At 49.8% G+C, this 14187-nt stretch overlaps 1 protein-coding gene across 3 annotated transcripts in view; it reads right to left on the minus strand.

Annotated features, from left to right (window-relative positions):
* SYK (spleen associated tyrosine kinase) overlaps window positions 1-14187 on the minus strand; it is an 88673-nt gene that overhangs the window by 12030 nt on the left and 62456 nt on the right. For 2 of the 3 annotated variants that reach the window (XM_041004295.1, XM_041004297.1), the window contains exons 4-9: window positions 13322-13460; window positions 12342-12423; window positions 11953-12002; window positions 10326-10394; window positions 3363-3450; window positions 2077-2254 (exon numbers count right to left, since the gene is read on the minus strand). In XM_041004295.1, the coding sequence (XP_040860229.1) occupies window positions 2077-2254; window positions 3363-3450; window positions 10326-10394; window positions 11953-12002; window positions 12342-12423; window positions 13322-13460 (606 nt within the window). The remainder of the gene's footprint in view (window positions 1-2076; window positions 2255-3362; window positions 3451-10325; window positions 10395-11952; window positions 12003-12341; window positions 12424-13321; window positions 13461-14187) is intronic. The other variant, XM_041004298.1, reaches the window with a different exon arrangement.

Genomic DNA, 14187 nt, shown 5'->3' on the forward strand with positions numbered 1-14187 from the left:
GGAATCTCCCAGCAAAACAAGATGGAAGGAGACTTCTTATATCTGACACCTGTAACGAATGCCCTATATCGTGCTGGTGTAGCGACAGCTCTCCCTGCCTAAAGCAGGAAGGAGGCAACCGCCACTCTTGCTCCACACTGAACAGCAGCTCCCAGCTAGTACAGCCAGGCAAGGACAAATGCAAGGAAGCGTGAGATTGAACATGATGAAATCAGCCCACCGTTAAACACAGATGACAGATTTTGGATCACAAAATACCTTAACTATCTACTAGAAATAACAAGGGAAAAACACGTAAATTCAGCGACATTGCTGGCTGTCGGGCTCACGTATCGGGTGTGGAGACCACTTTCTCCGCCAGTGGATACGTACAGCATCATTCTTGTGCCATACAACGCTATCAGCCGCAAAGTCAACCTGCCGCAAATCTACTGAAATTCAAGTCCTGTCTGCAGTTGTCTTAGCAGGCCAGATGAAATTTGGCCCTGATTTCACGGGTCTTGTATGGCCATGGGACTGGACATGTCCTGTACCTCTGCCCTCTGTGGTAAAATTAGCCATATTTCAATATCCAACTAATGTCGAGGATTAGGATATAGAACTGTCAGAAGAGGAACTGCACAGGTCAAGGTCAAAAGTAGCCAACGCGTAAGGCTGATTCTAACCCAGGTTTGTCTAGACGTCTGCACTGCACACCAAGCGATTCCATGGCAGGAGCAGAGAGGCTGCAGACCCGAGCCGATGGAGGAATGGCCTGGGTCCACTGACGGAAGACAGTGTTGCAAGGACGGCATCCTGAATCACAGTCCCACTGACTTAAACATCGCAAACATTCCTAAACTGGGAGAGGGTACTCGGTAGTACGCAATAAGGGGAAGCTTGCATTCCTTGTACCACGTGACTTTGATGCACACAGAACAAGTAGCACGGCCAAGCTAGAGAGCATGTGGCAATGTGGTACACACACACACACACACACACACACAGTACAGCCAAGCTAGAGCATGTGCCGACACGGTACACACATCCACACAAATACAACACAGCACGGCCAAGCTAGAGAGCACGTGGCAACGTGGTACACACATACACGCAAATACAACACAGCATGGCCAAGCTAGAGAGCATGTGGCAACGTGGTACACACATACACACAAATACAACACAGCATGGCCAAGCTAGAGAGCATGTGGCGACGTGGTACACACACAGCACACACACCATGGTCAACCATGTGCATTTAGACATGGTACACACACGTGAAGGGCCTAGCCTGGAAACAAGAGGTCATAGGACTACTTTTGTGGATGATTTGCTCTGCAAATAATGCAAATAGTCCACTTACAAGACAGGTCGACATTACATTGAAAATAGCATGGAACAATTAACCTGAGCCTCACTCCAGCCAGTCCCAATTCGAAGGAGGGTTTTGTCTCAAGGGACTTCAGAATTCAGCATTTCTGCTCAACAGTCTAGATGGGTTGCCTTCTGAAGCGCCAATGAAACACAAAGGTAGTTTAAAAAATGAACAGTTTGAGCTGTGACAAATGTACTGATGTTTAAAATTACAAGATAAAGCAACTATATAATTAGTCTAATTACATTTTGGAATAGGAATTTTTCTGAGAAAAATGAGATGCAATTAAAAATCAAAGGAAACATGAAAATGCTGCCTTGTTATTCAATTGTCAAATTTCAGTTAAATAATGCACATATGTATGTGAGCGTGTGAAAAGCTACACACCCATATACACGCTGAAATTACTCACGGCAGTAGTGTCCGGGTGCCACAAACATGATGACCTTACCTTTTTTTTTTTTTTCATTTCTGCTTGCTTCTATTCCCTAATTTTCCATAATGCACAAATACTCCATTTGACCCCAAATAAGTTATCCCGTGGTTAATTTACATACCAGTACACTCATTACAAGTACACTGGAAGCGAATAAAAATTATAACGTTAGTAGGCATGCTCTGGTAAATACTGTGTTTGGGATTAAGCACACGGAACAGACACATCCAGGATGCAACCTGGATGAGGACAGGTGCGGGGAGGATGGATCGGACCAACTTACTTCTTCATCTGGTAGTAGCCCTTCTTCACGGTCCCGAAGTTACCAGAGCCCAGCTCTTTGTCTTCCAGGGTCAGCAGCTTCCGGTCCAGGTAGACCTCTTTGGGCCTGATCTCTTCAGGGTCGGCGTAGGGGCTCTCATACACCTCCGTGTCCATGGGCATGGCTTCCCTCTGGGGCCCTGCAGCACAGCGCAGAGTCCATCAGGAAGGGTCCACTGGGTGCAACACTTCCCTCCTGTAGCGCATCTGTTGAGGATCTCACAGCAAGCGAGCGCCAGGACCTCAGGACCAGGGGCATCCAGGAATCGGTCACACACACACCAGGCTACCCAGCAGTGCAGTCAGCGTTAGCCATGGTGCACCACGGTGGCTTTCCTAACTGTGTCAACTCTGGCATGCCTCAGGAGTGAACATGTGACTTTCGAGGTGAGCCCATGGCAGGGATAAAAATGAGCAGCGCTACCATCTGGTGCCCTGTGGCCCTAAAGGCTCCTGTGGCTTTGCTGGACACCCTCCTCTTGAAGCCTTCAGATTCCATCAAACAGGACCTCCCTAAGATTACATATGTGAAAAAGCTCATCCTGGAACACCTGTAGAGACCACCCACAGAGGGCCAGGGACTCAGAAGATGCTGAGCTGTCCCCTGCTCCCCTGGTTCCACGCCTGCTGGCCCAGCTCCTGCCACGGTCTGATGACCACAGACTCTGAACTACAACTGTCCAGTTGAGCCTGGTCCAGATCAGGCATTAAATGACCTTATAAGCAGATCTACCTAAAGAATAAAAGCTTGGGCGTTTTACGGGACAGAGAAAGGGCATCCCAAGGGCTTGTGTTTGGTGAGGAATATTGAGTTGCTCACGGGTATATATCTTCCTGAACCATGACCTTTCATGTTATTCCGCAAGCACATGGAGAACTCTAGAAACTCAGTCATTCCTTCACCCATGACTATATCTTCTGCAGACTGTGACAGCATCTTTCCAAGAGTACAACCCTCACGGAAATGTAAGCCTAAGGAGCTGCAAGGAATTCCGAGGAAGCAACAGGGGTTTGTCAACTTAGCCAATTGACAGAGAGGGAGGGGCCCAGGGCAGAAATGCGTTTCCTTCTACGGAGCGCACCTGCTCCTGGACATGCGACACCTACTGCTGGCCGCTAGATGGCAGTGCTGCTTACTGCTAACCAGCAAGGTACAGCTTGCAACTACAGTCAGCAGGTTCTTGAGCCGACCTGCAAGCTTCAAGCAGCAGATGCTACACGCTACGAACATCAAAGTGCATCTCTCACCTCTTTCGGCTGCCCAGGGCCCTCGTTCTGGCTCGTAAGGATTGAATGAGACGCTGTTCTCAGGCCGGTTTCCTTGGGACGGGGGTGCCTGCAGGACACACGTGAGCCACAGGTCATTTTCTCTCATGCACACACGTCTTTTTATATTCCAACAGCCGCGTCTCAACTTGCACGGGGCAGACAAGAAGCGAGCGAGGAAAACAGGCAAGGAAAGACTAGCATGAGCTCGTTTTCCGGGTGACGGGATACTCTGAGGCCTGAGCAAAGCTGGAGCTGCGTAAGCCAGGGCATGGTCAGGTCTCCAGGGCAGTCACAACGCTCTGCTCCGGCAGAGACCTGCCCGCCGTACCGTCCCTTCAGCTGCTTCCACCTGCCAAAAGCGTGCAGGGACTTCTTGTACCCACTGCCTTTATTTTTCACTTCGGACTCTTTCCCTTCAGTTTCATCTTCTTATGGGCATACACTTTATGAAGATAACTTAAAACAGACAATTAAATAAGCAGCTCCCACCTACTCCCCCACTCCCCAGGATCAGGGTGCACCCATGTCCCCACATGGATCATTGTCTTGTGGATGACGTGGCAGCATCTGGGTCCAGGTCAGAGGTGGCGCCGGTGCACTCCAGATTCTGAAGGGCAAAGGCAGGCTAGCTGCCACCCTCCTGGGAACAACACGGGCCACTACTGCGAAGGACAGCAGTCCTGGGTCTTGGGACAAATCACCCTCTCTGTTCACCTGTTGGAAGCTAAGTCTGCCTGGTCCCCGAGCGCGAGGGAATGGGGCACGTCGGAAGCAATGCTTTGCTGGCCATCAATCACCATCACTAAATACACCAGCATGAATTGCAGATACTCCATCGACAGTCTACGGCAGGAAATGATGGGGGGAAGCCTGCTCCCTGCATGCCAGAGGAAGTTTCCTTTTGCAAATTCTTGCATTTGCAGTTTGCTGGCCCTCACCCCCTAAGTTACAGCAAGCTTTCAATGCGACACGCAGGTCACAGGAAAACCACTATTCAAAGTCCATCCGCCTGCCCACCCGCCCGGCCAATTTTCAAGCAGCTAAACAGCAACTTCATATCCATGGCCCTTATCAGTGCCCAAACACCGGCCACAAAGATGTGAGATAACGCCTGGTCAGAGCAGAAATCTGAACACATCACGCAAGCCCTTGTCTGGCGATCCACACTGAATTCGCCTGTGTTATGCTGATATTACAAGCCAGATGCCAACATGATGGCGTCACCACACGATTCCCAGCCTCCTGACGTCCATCTCCCATGCTGGATGCAGAAGGCCATGGAGGCTGGCGTTGCTGGCAAAGCCCCTTTCCAGGATGCTCAAGGGCAAGTGCCTAATCACATGCAGTATTGTCCAGCCCACAACCGCCAGGCTCGCTCTCAGCACGCCTCCCGATGCGTTTAACAGAAACAGCTAGAGGTCAGCATGATGTCTTAATTGGTTCACTGGTACAGAATTCCAAGGCTTTGGGCCGTCCTCCACTGCTTTCCCAGGCCATAAACTGAGAGCTTGATGGGAAGCGGAGCAGCCAGGACACAAACCAGTGCCCACATGGGATGCGGGCACCCGCCATCCAAGTTCAGGTTAAAAAAAGTCTTTAAAAAAGTTTCTGTCCTCCCACTGCACTCCTTTATTTCCCCACAGGAAGGGGCATTTTGAGGTTCACAGAGCAGATCTGAACGGCCGGTGAAATTAAAAGGCATAGCCTGACCGGGCTCCCCACACAGGGAGAGACGACCAACTCTCCTGTAACACAGGGCGTCCTTCCTGCCCTCTGTCCACTTGGGACACTGTCCTAGGCTACAGCCTTTCCATCCTTGGAGTTTTCTGCAGAGCAACAGGGGTTCAAATCCTGAAGGCAATGTTATGTGTAAAGGAACTTTAAAACAAAAAGTAGAACAGCTATTACAAAAAAAAAGATACTGGAGAGCGCCTCAGGGTCTGAGGGGTAAGAATTAGCAGTGATTCCTGGGATATGAGTGAGGCACATTCTCGGGGGGTTAGGGGAATGCACCCCGAATGCATCTTGGCCTACAGACCAAGAGACAAGTGTGGGAGCTCTTTCAGCCAGTAAACCGGCACCCCATGTTTCACCAATATGGCTGAGGGCTTCACTTCCCATAATTTCCAACGCACAGAGCCGTGCAGCGATGGGCGACCGTGACCCAGCCACCAGCAGCTCCCGTGGCTCTCAGCAGAACACATCTGTCTCCTCTACCTGCACCCCTCCCCCATTCCGCTCTGCTGACCGGTGGGGGCGAGGCACCACACTGGGGGAGTGTTCAGTGGGAGACACGGGAGGTTTCTCACTGCACTAGTGGGAAGGCAGGGATGTGAGGGGATCAGAGCCCGGATGACACGCAGTGTTGGGGAACAGTGCCTGACTCCACCTGCATCAGCAGGTGCTGCACCGTGAGGGTTTTGGGAAGAAGGCGCACAAAGTTACAGGCTAGTTTGCTGGCTATGATTTACATGTTAATAATAAAATCCAGGGCCCGGCGGCATGGCCTAGCAGCTAAAGTCCTTGCCTTGAATGCGCCGGGATCCCATATGGGCGCCGGTTCTAATCCTGGCAGCCCCGCTTCCCATCCAGCTCCCTGCTTGTGGCCTGGGAAAGCAGTCGAGGACGGCCCAAAGCCTTGGGACCCTGCACCCACGTGGGAGACCCAGAAGAGGCTCCTGGCTTCGTATCGGCATAAGGCATAACATCGGCCGTTGCGCTCACTTGGGGAGTGAATCATCGGACGGAAGATCTTGCTCTCTGTCTCTCCTCTCTGTATATCTGACTTTCCAACAAATAAATAAATCTTTAAAAAATAAATAAATAAAATAAAATCCTCAGGAAGCAGAGATTCCTGTTCCACATGCCTGCTGCCTGTCATTGGTCTTCCTGCTTGGTGTGAGATCAGTCAGGCACTACCGTGCCTGCACAGAGAACAGCGGGTGGAAAACAAAACGCCAACAGTCCCTTCCCCTGCAGTTCTAACAGCGCTCAAATCAGGAATACCACCAGAGGGCGCCAGCTATCTAGCCTTTAACTTTTCAAACCAGGTACTAATGGGTGGGTCCACAAAAGGACTAAAAATCAAATTCAATTATAAACGAGGATTGAGCCTTGATCTCTTAACGGTAGGGCTTAACAAATATCAAAAGATGCATCTGAGTGCCTATGTTTAAGAACTTAGCACAGAATTAATTTTATTTTGGTGTCCCCCAATCTGAAATCCTTGTAGCCAATGGGCTGCCAAGAGAGGGGATGAGCCAGTCGCTTTACAGCAAAGATCTATGTGGTTCCTATCATCGCACTCCATGTTCCCCACGGCCTTGGTTATGGCTTTATGGTTTAGCCATCGCCAAGGAACAGGGAGTGGAGGATTCCTTGCCTTTCTCCCAGCTGAGTCCTGGCTACTTGGCCACTTAAGCATACATTTTGAAACACTGCCATCTGTGTGTAAGTGGAAATCCTGGGACACGTTTCTTTTTCTGTTACAGTGTCTCATACCAGGCACCTTTGAGGCGCAAAGTGTGCAGGCTGGGCAACGTGTGCAGGCTATCTTCAGCTCTGCAGGATGCTACGGTGCAAGTCCTGCCCAGGTCCCCTGACTAAAGGGAACACAGAGAAAAACCCAGCCCTAATCGATGGAGGGTTGTTTTTGCTTTGTTGTTTTTTAATCTCAGCACTACCTGCACTTGTAACTTTTCGCTAAATCTATTTCCAATTTGTAAGGATGAACACATGACTGTTTCTAAAAGTGTAAAATGCACCTGCGTTTGGTTTTCATTACGAAAATATCAAATTAGTTGCATAATCTCAGAAACCAAATATGCCATTCACAAACTACCTAGATGCTAGCGCCAACTCAGGCTCTTACATGCTTTTTTTTTTTTGCCTCTGAACGGTTAAAAACAACTAATTACTCCGAGCACATGAACAGGTTCGACCAAGTTCTTCAACCGTCAGCTTAACAGATGAACAACTGACATCCCGTGCACAAGCGTTTTCTTACGACTGACTAAATAATGGCTGGTTGCTCGTCTGTGAAAACACACACACTACTTCTTCTAGCATATTCCTTGCAAACAGCTGAAACATTTTCAGTTCACAGCGCCCTCAGGAACTCTGCCTGGCCTCCGGCTGGCTGACTTCTACGGAAACTCACCAGCTATGTCCAAACCGTTACACATGTAAGTAGGCAGCACTCGGGCTTTGCTCTTGCTCCTCCACCCTTTTCAACTTTTTTTTTTCTTTTTGGCCAGGAAAATATTTTCATTATATTAATTACATGCATTCCTTTCTGATATTTGAATTGCCCGCTTTAAAAAATTGATTTGAAACTTTTATCATGGTGTCGGAGCCTTAAGCAGACCTGGGCAAACGGGGTGACTAACGCATTAAGATTGCGTGTTGCTACGCCCTCTTAACCAGGCCTCCATGGCAACCGGGCAGGAGCCAGCCAGCGATACAAACATTTTGTGCTGCTTAGCAGGTCCTTAGAACTGACACATTTTCTACTGGGTAGCTCCTCGACTGATGGCACTGTTGTGTAACCTGGCACAAAAGGAGCCAGCTCTTGCGGGCCACGGCTGCCGCTGTGTTCCGGTCACCTCTGAACAGTAATTGTGGTCATGCTTGCAAGGTTTTCTCTCCTGCCTCTTAACAACCTCTCTCGTGGGCACCGGACTTCCCCTTCCAGTCCCCACAGACACAGACGGCAAGTCTTTTCAATAATTCAACGTGTGTGTGTGTGTAGATGTGCATATGTGATGGGTGTGTGTCACGCCTGTCCATGAAATCAACCTCCACATGCATGGAGATACGCCTCTATGGATATATACTAGGCTACTGCAAAAAGTTCACAGAACAAATGTAACCACACGATACATTTATTCAGTTATTTTGGTGAGAAGAAAATGGCTGAGATTCACAGAGTTTCTTAATGCTCTGTATTTTCCATGAACTTGTTGAAGATTCTTTGATGTGGCTGCAGGTAAGTCCACGTATGCACAGATGTACATGTGTAGGTGTCAATACGTATGTGTGTGCATGTCACATAAGGACTCTACATGCATGCGTGTCTAACAAGCAATTTCCTATTGCTCAAGCTTACTGGCTTGAACTGAGCGATAAACCTGGATACTGCAGAATTAAGATAAACATGATTTGCTTCTTCTGTTCAGGATGAAACGATTATTCCCTGCTGGGACTGCGCCTGGGCTCACGACTTACTGGTCCACAGGCTGCAGGTCATGCTGAACAGCAAGGAGCAGCAATTAAAAAGTGACAGTATGATCCGGGAGGTGGCCAAAGGGGTGGCAAAGGGGTGAGGTGGTGGGCACCACACAGCTTTCTCGTGTCCAGGGAAACTGCAGAACACACAGCCTTCCACTGATAACCACTGTACCTCGCGAGTCTCACTGCTGACCCCTGGTGGTGCATGCGTGCATTTCATGGATTGAGCATCACAACCTTGAAAAGATGTGTCATCCCTGAAAACAGCTTGAACCAGATGCATAGTGAAGCAGCACCTGTGTCCTTCCCACTGGGTGAGGGCCCAAGCGGAAGGGAAGGTGCTGGCTGCCCAGGGAGGGTCGGGGCAGTCCGCGGCTTCGGGGTTAGGGAGCTTTGCCGCCTGCACAAGTCCAACCCCCTTCTGTTCTATGGGACTAGCCTCGTCTCCAGCACAAGTGTCAACTGGGGCAAAAATCTCGGGCACTTTATGACTTCCGTATCTGCTGTTCTAATGCAGGCAATGTACTCCACGAGTCCATGCAAATACTGGGAAGCACATGTTCATAGGAAGTGAGGAAGAATTATTGATAAGGATGGCACTATCTCATTGATGGCAAAGGCAGAGAGTAAAAAGCAACCTGCACATGTCATTTATGTGAAGATGTATCCACATGTGCATGTGTGTGTGTGTGTGTGTGCCTGAGCAGCTCACTACAATAAGAGTCATTAGAAGAAGGCAGCTGTGAGGCGGGCCTTTGGCACAGGGCTGAAGGTGCCATGTGGGATGCCCGTGGGATGCCCACATCCTGCAGCAGAGCGCCTGGGCTTGAGTCCCCGCTCCATTCCCAATTCCAGCTTCCTGCTAATACACAGATGGTGGTTCAAGTACTGGTGTCCCTGCCACCTCCATGGGAGGCCCAGGAGGAAGTCCCAGCTCCCCTGTAACTGGAGAGCTCCGGCTCTTTCAAACAAATCCATGAAACATTTAAGGATAAACACGAGGGGACAAGCATGTCTATTTCTCTAAAAATTTGACCATAAAGCAAAATCTAGAGTTCCATCAGATGCCAACATTACTGCCTCTCTCTCTATATATATATTTTTTTTCTTCTAATTCTCTGTGTATCATAAAGTTCTTTGTGTATTAGATATCAGTGCGTGACACTGGGAGTTAGGGTAAGTCATCAGACAGGATGGCACGTTCTAACAGCACCAACGAAGCCCTCGACACAGCCAGCCTCACCCACCTGAAGTGCTCACCGTGTAGTTCACCTTTCAACTGCACAGGGAGCACCATTCCTCCCAACGCCATGCATACAACCTCTTACCTTCATGGGGCAACCCATGACGCTGGCAACCAACAGTCAGCTGATTGTCTCTGAGAAGATGTGCCATCATGAGAATCGGCTGGCACGACCATGCTCACTGCCATGACTTCACAGCTCCATGTTAGCAGAGCGCGGGTGAACACAGATGCATGGCACTGCATGTAGCTCAACTGGGGAACCACATGAAAAGCTCAGCATGCACGTATGGTCTAGACTGCCCGGGCTGGCAGGTGCAAGTGAGGGCTGCACATGGCTGAGGCGTAGAAGCATTGCACAAGCAACAGGAGACGTATATGCAGCACAGGGCAGGCCAGGCAGCCGGGCACGGGCTGAGCGAGCGTCAGGCCTACCACTCGGGGACAGCAAGCAGGGCACGTCTTAGCACCTTTTTGTGGCCAGATTTTGGGAAGGTGTAGGATCTGATTCTGGAGATTATTCCACCTGCCAACCACGTCTAGAAACCACAAGAGCAAGGAGGAAAAGTCAATTTAGGTTTGGAAAACAAACACTGGGCACCTGACATGACATGGTATCGTGACTCACTTCTGCCATTACACCACTAACCCGTCCACACGCTGCCAGTGAGAATGATCACAGGCAATGCTTGGTCATTTGGGAAGCTTCCAGAAAATTCTACAGCTTCCATAGAAGGACAAAGAAAAAAAAACATTAGGGAAGTATCTACCACTGAAGGCTAGCAAAGGAGAGTTCTGACATTTGACAGCTGATGTTTCTTACATATCAGTAAGTCATACCTCCAGGCAAACCATCCTAAAGAACCCACAGGTACACCTGGCCGTTCAGGGAAATGCTACTGCCTCCCAGGTGTTTGTGTACATACACCAAGTTGCACACTGAGGGTATCGGCAACCTTCTTCTGTTGACTTTTACCGGTCAATAAAAGTGTATTCCCAAGTACTGAAGTGATTGGCTGACACCTGGCTTAACATGCAGCTTGCTAATATTCTAAGGCTTTCAGACCTAAGCTTTCTTCCATCTCCAAGGACGATGTGTTTGCTTCTTGGAACACACAATATTCAAGTTGGGCTGCTAGGCACAGGCCCATGAGTGGTATAAAAGGTCCAACAAAATGTTAACTCTATAAGAATTTCGACCCCAAATCCCCTGGTATTTCAGCTTCCTCTGATCTGAGAAAAAGAAGTTGTTGCCTGGATTGCCTCCCCATTTTCCACATGGGCTCATCCCCAACTGGAGATGTTTCAAAGTCAGCAAACTTCATTGTTCAGGGACGGGCAGCAGGCAAGAAAGTCAGCTGAAGACGGTCTCCTGCCCAGGTGACATTACAGGGCACTCAAAGCCCACACTGAAGTCTGCCCAAAGCAGCAAGGAATCAGTTACTAGGGAATCCTTCCATACCCTCACGGAGGTCCCACCCTCACAGGGGCATCACTCCTGCTTCGAGGGAGCCACCATGGAGGGGTCCCTGAGCCACATTCTCAAGACAAGGGTAGGGTGGTCCCGGCCAAGCTTGCCCCGCTCCATCCTTCCCTGTGGCCTTCTCTTGTCCAAGACCCTGGCAGCCATCCTCATCTCAGGACGCCCTCTACTTGCCTTTAGTTGAACCAAGTCATGCAAATAGCTCAGATTCCCTGGGAGCAGCCTGAGATGTGGTTTGATCCCCCTCCCCAAAACCCAGACCAGCAACCTCAGGGTGACATCCCATCTACCAGGCATGTTACACGGATCATGCATTCATCAGAAGAGGCTCAAGGCTGAACTTGCACATGTGCCCATTTCTCAGATCTAATGGGAGGCCAATTCTGAGGTAACACTGGCTTTCATCTTCACAAATGGCGAGAAGGGAGCCAGCTCAGCCAAGAAAAGGGGACAGCTTGGTGCAGGCTTAGCAGTGCTATCTAACACTGACCAGACACTGATAAACTCCAGTGAGGGGTTTGTTTGCCCACTACACCTATTGGCTGAAAGGCACTTCTCAATCTGTGCTAACAAAGCCTGCCTTTACCTTAAGAGGTATTTCTCATGACACTTACCGCAGGATGGGAGCTTGGAAGTTGTGGACGAGGGTCAAAATCAAGGTTTCCTGATTAGAAAGAGCATGGACAATTATCATGATACTATGAAACCAACTTCTTTCAGATCGATCAGCCTGACTGACATAGTGCTGCTTGGGAAACAGACACACTTTCTGCCCATATTCCTTTCATTCCCCCTTCGCCACCTTTGGCCATTAAAACTTCATTTTTTTCAATGTGAAACTGGTCATCCATTTTGGATCTGTGAGATCAAAAATTGGAGCGATCTGACATCGTATGTTTCACGCATCAAACATCAGGCCTCGTGCAACCAGAACATGTGATAGGACCAGATCTGCACTGAGGCTGATGGTGACCGCTGAGATTCCAGTGACTTGGCAACTCACCTTGCTGTGAACCGATCTTCTGACATGGAACCGTAAGGACCCTTAACAAACCATCGGGTTTGTAGGAATAATGCTCCACAAGCTGAAACGGAAGACAGGGAGAAAGCACAGCTCTTGAGCAGGCAGCACATACAGGCATCACATCTCAGACTCACTCACTGCTCGAGGGGCTTCTAAAGGTGACTCGGGAATCTTCTGTGTTCACACGGCCCTCTCCAGAAACATGGTGGGGCACACTCTGGCACCCCTCCTTGGGTAAGGGATCAGTCAATTTCCCCAGGAAAAGGCCAGTTTGTGATGCTAAGGCTTCTGTGGGCCACATATCATATATCTCTCCCTATATATATATCTCCTATACACCCCATATATATCTCCCTAATCCTCGGGCTTTTATCATTGTAAAAACCACTGCCTTGATGGTCTGCACAGGACCATGCTGGGAGCCACATTTGGTCTGTGGTTTGCAGACCCTGCTGGAAAGAAAAGAACACTTGAACAGGGTCATGCAGTCATTGCCACTCCCAGCAAAACAGAACCAGCGTCCTGGGGTCAGGGTGGAGTATAAAGGCAATTCTGACATACTTTTCCATCCATAGTGGCAAGAAAATACACAGCGAGAAATGTTGAATGAGGCGAGCATGCAAGGGTACAGCAGAGGAATCAGTAAAAATAATGCACCATCTAGGGATGGAACTTTCCAACAAGGAGAGGTACTTAAAACAGCCAGTGCAGAGCCACGCAAATCCAAAGAGGATGCCACACACGAAAAGCAGTCACGTGGCTGGGGTCCACTGGATGTCTTTGCGGAACCGATGGAGCCAGAGGCATATTTCTAAAAAGCTCCGGGGCTGATGATAGTCTGAGAGGCCGCACTGCATACAAAGGGAAGCCCCATCCTATTGATTTTTGAGTCTCTGGGACAAGCAGCCCTGTGGGCCCTGTGCTCTGCCCATCAGGGCTGAAGAGGAGCCAAGCTGTACCTGCCAAAGCGTGTCGAACTTCTTCCCCTCTGGGATGGAGAGCTTCCCAGTCTTGTCTTTGTCGATGCGGTAGTGCAGCACCTTGCCTTCGTGCAGCAGGCACAGGGCATAGGACCCATTGTTGTCTCTGGCCCTGATCCTAGAATACAGGGTGACATTCCATCAGTGCCATCTGGCCAGGTACAGGAGCCGATGGAGATGCACCCCGGCTGGCATGGGCAGCAGGTGCTCCCCAGTGGGGAGAGGCAACTGTGAGCATCTCCCAGCCTCAAGGTCAAGCTCTCTGCCCAGCATATGCAGGAAGGCCTGTCTTACAGGCAGTAGCTGACAACAAGGAATGCTAGTATGTTGGGGTGCGGTATGGCTAAACTCCAGCAGGGTCCTGGGGAGCCCAAGGGGTTAACTGGAAGAGTGTGGGCTTGGGTGGACAACAACACAATCCAGAGTGACTTGCAGGTATGAGTCCACAAGGGGAGCCCACTGCCCTCCTGGGATCTGGGTTTGAATTAGATCCACAAACAGTACAGAGTCAAGCTCCACTGCCTAGCTTGGGGCTGTGAATTGGGGCTGCCCGCTGGGCATTTTAACTGCAAACCGACAGGACCACAGGGGAAGACCTCCCTTCCCCAGTATCAACATCACCCCCTATCTCCCCACGGCTGGCAGGGAAGCATGAGGCTGGGATATAACACACAGCTTAAACTGTGATGCTGCCAGACGAAGTTCTTGAGCGAGAAGGGCACCCCTGTCAAATGGGGGACAGTGGGCAATATCACAACCACACTGTCCCCATGGGTCACCTTCAGTGTGCCCTGCTGCATGGCTTGGTCATCAGAGCCCTGGAGCTTGGTACCAAGCATATGAAC

The sequence above is a fragment of the Ochotona curzoniae genome, unplaced genomic scaffold, assembly GCF_017591425.1.
Source record: "Ochotona curzoniae isolate NIBS_2020 unplaced genomic scaffold, NIBS_Ocur_1.0 scaffold_3208, whole genome shotgun sequence".
Lineage (NCBI taxonomy): Eukaryota > Metazoa > Chordata > Mammalia > Lagomorpha > Ochotonidae > Ochotona > Ochotona curzoniae.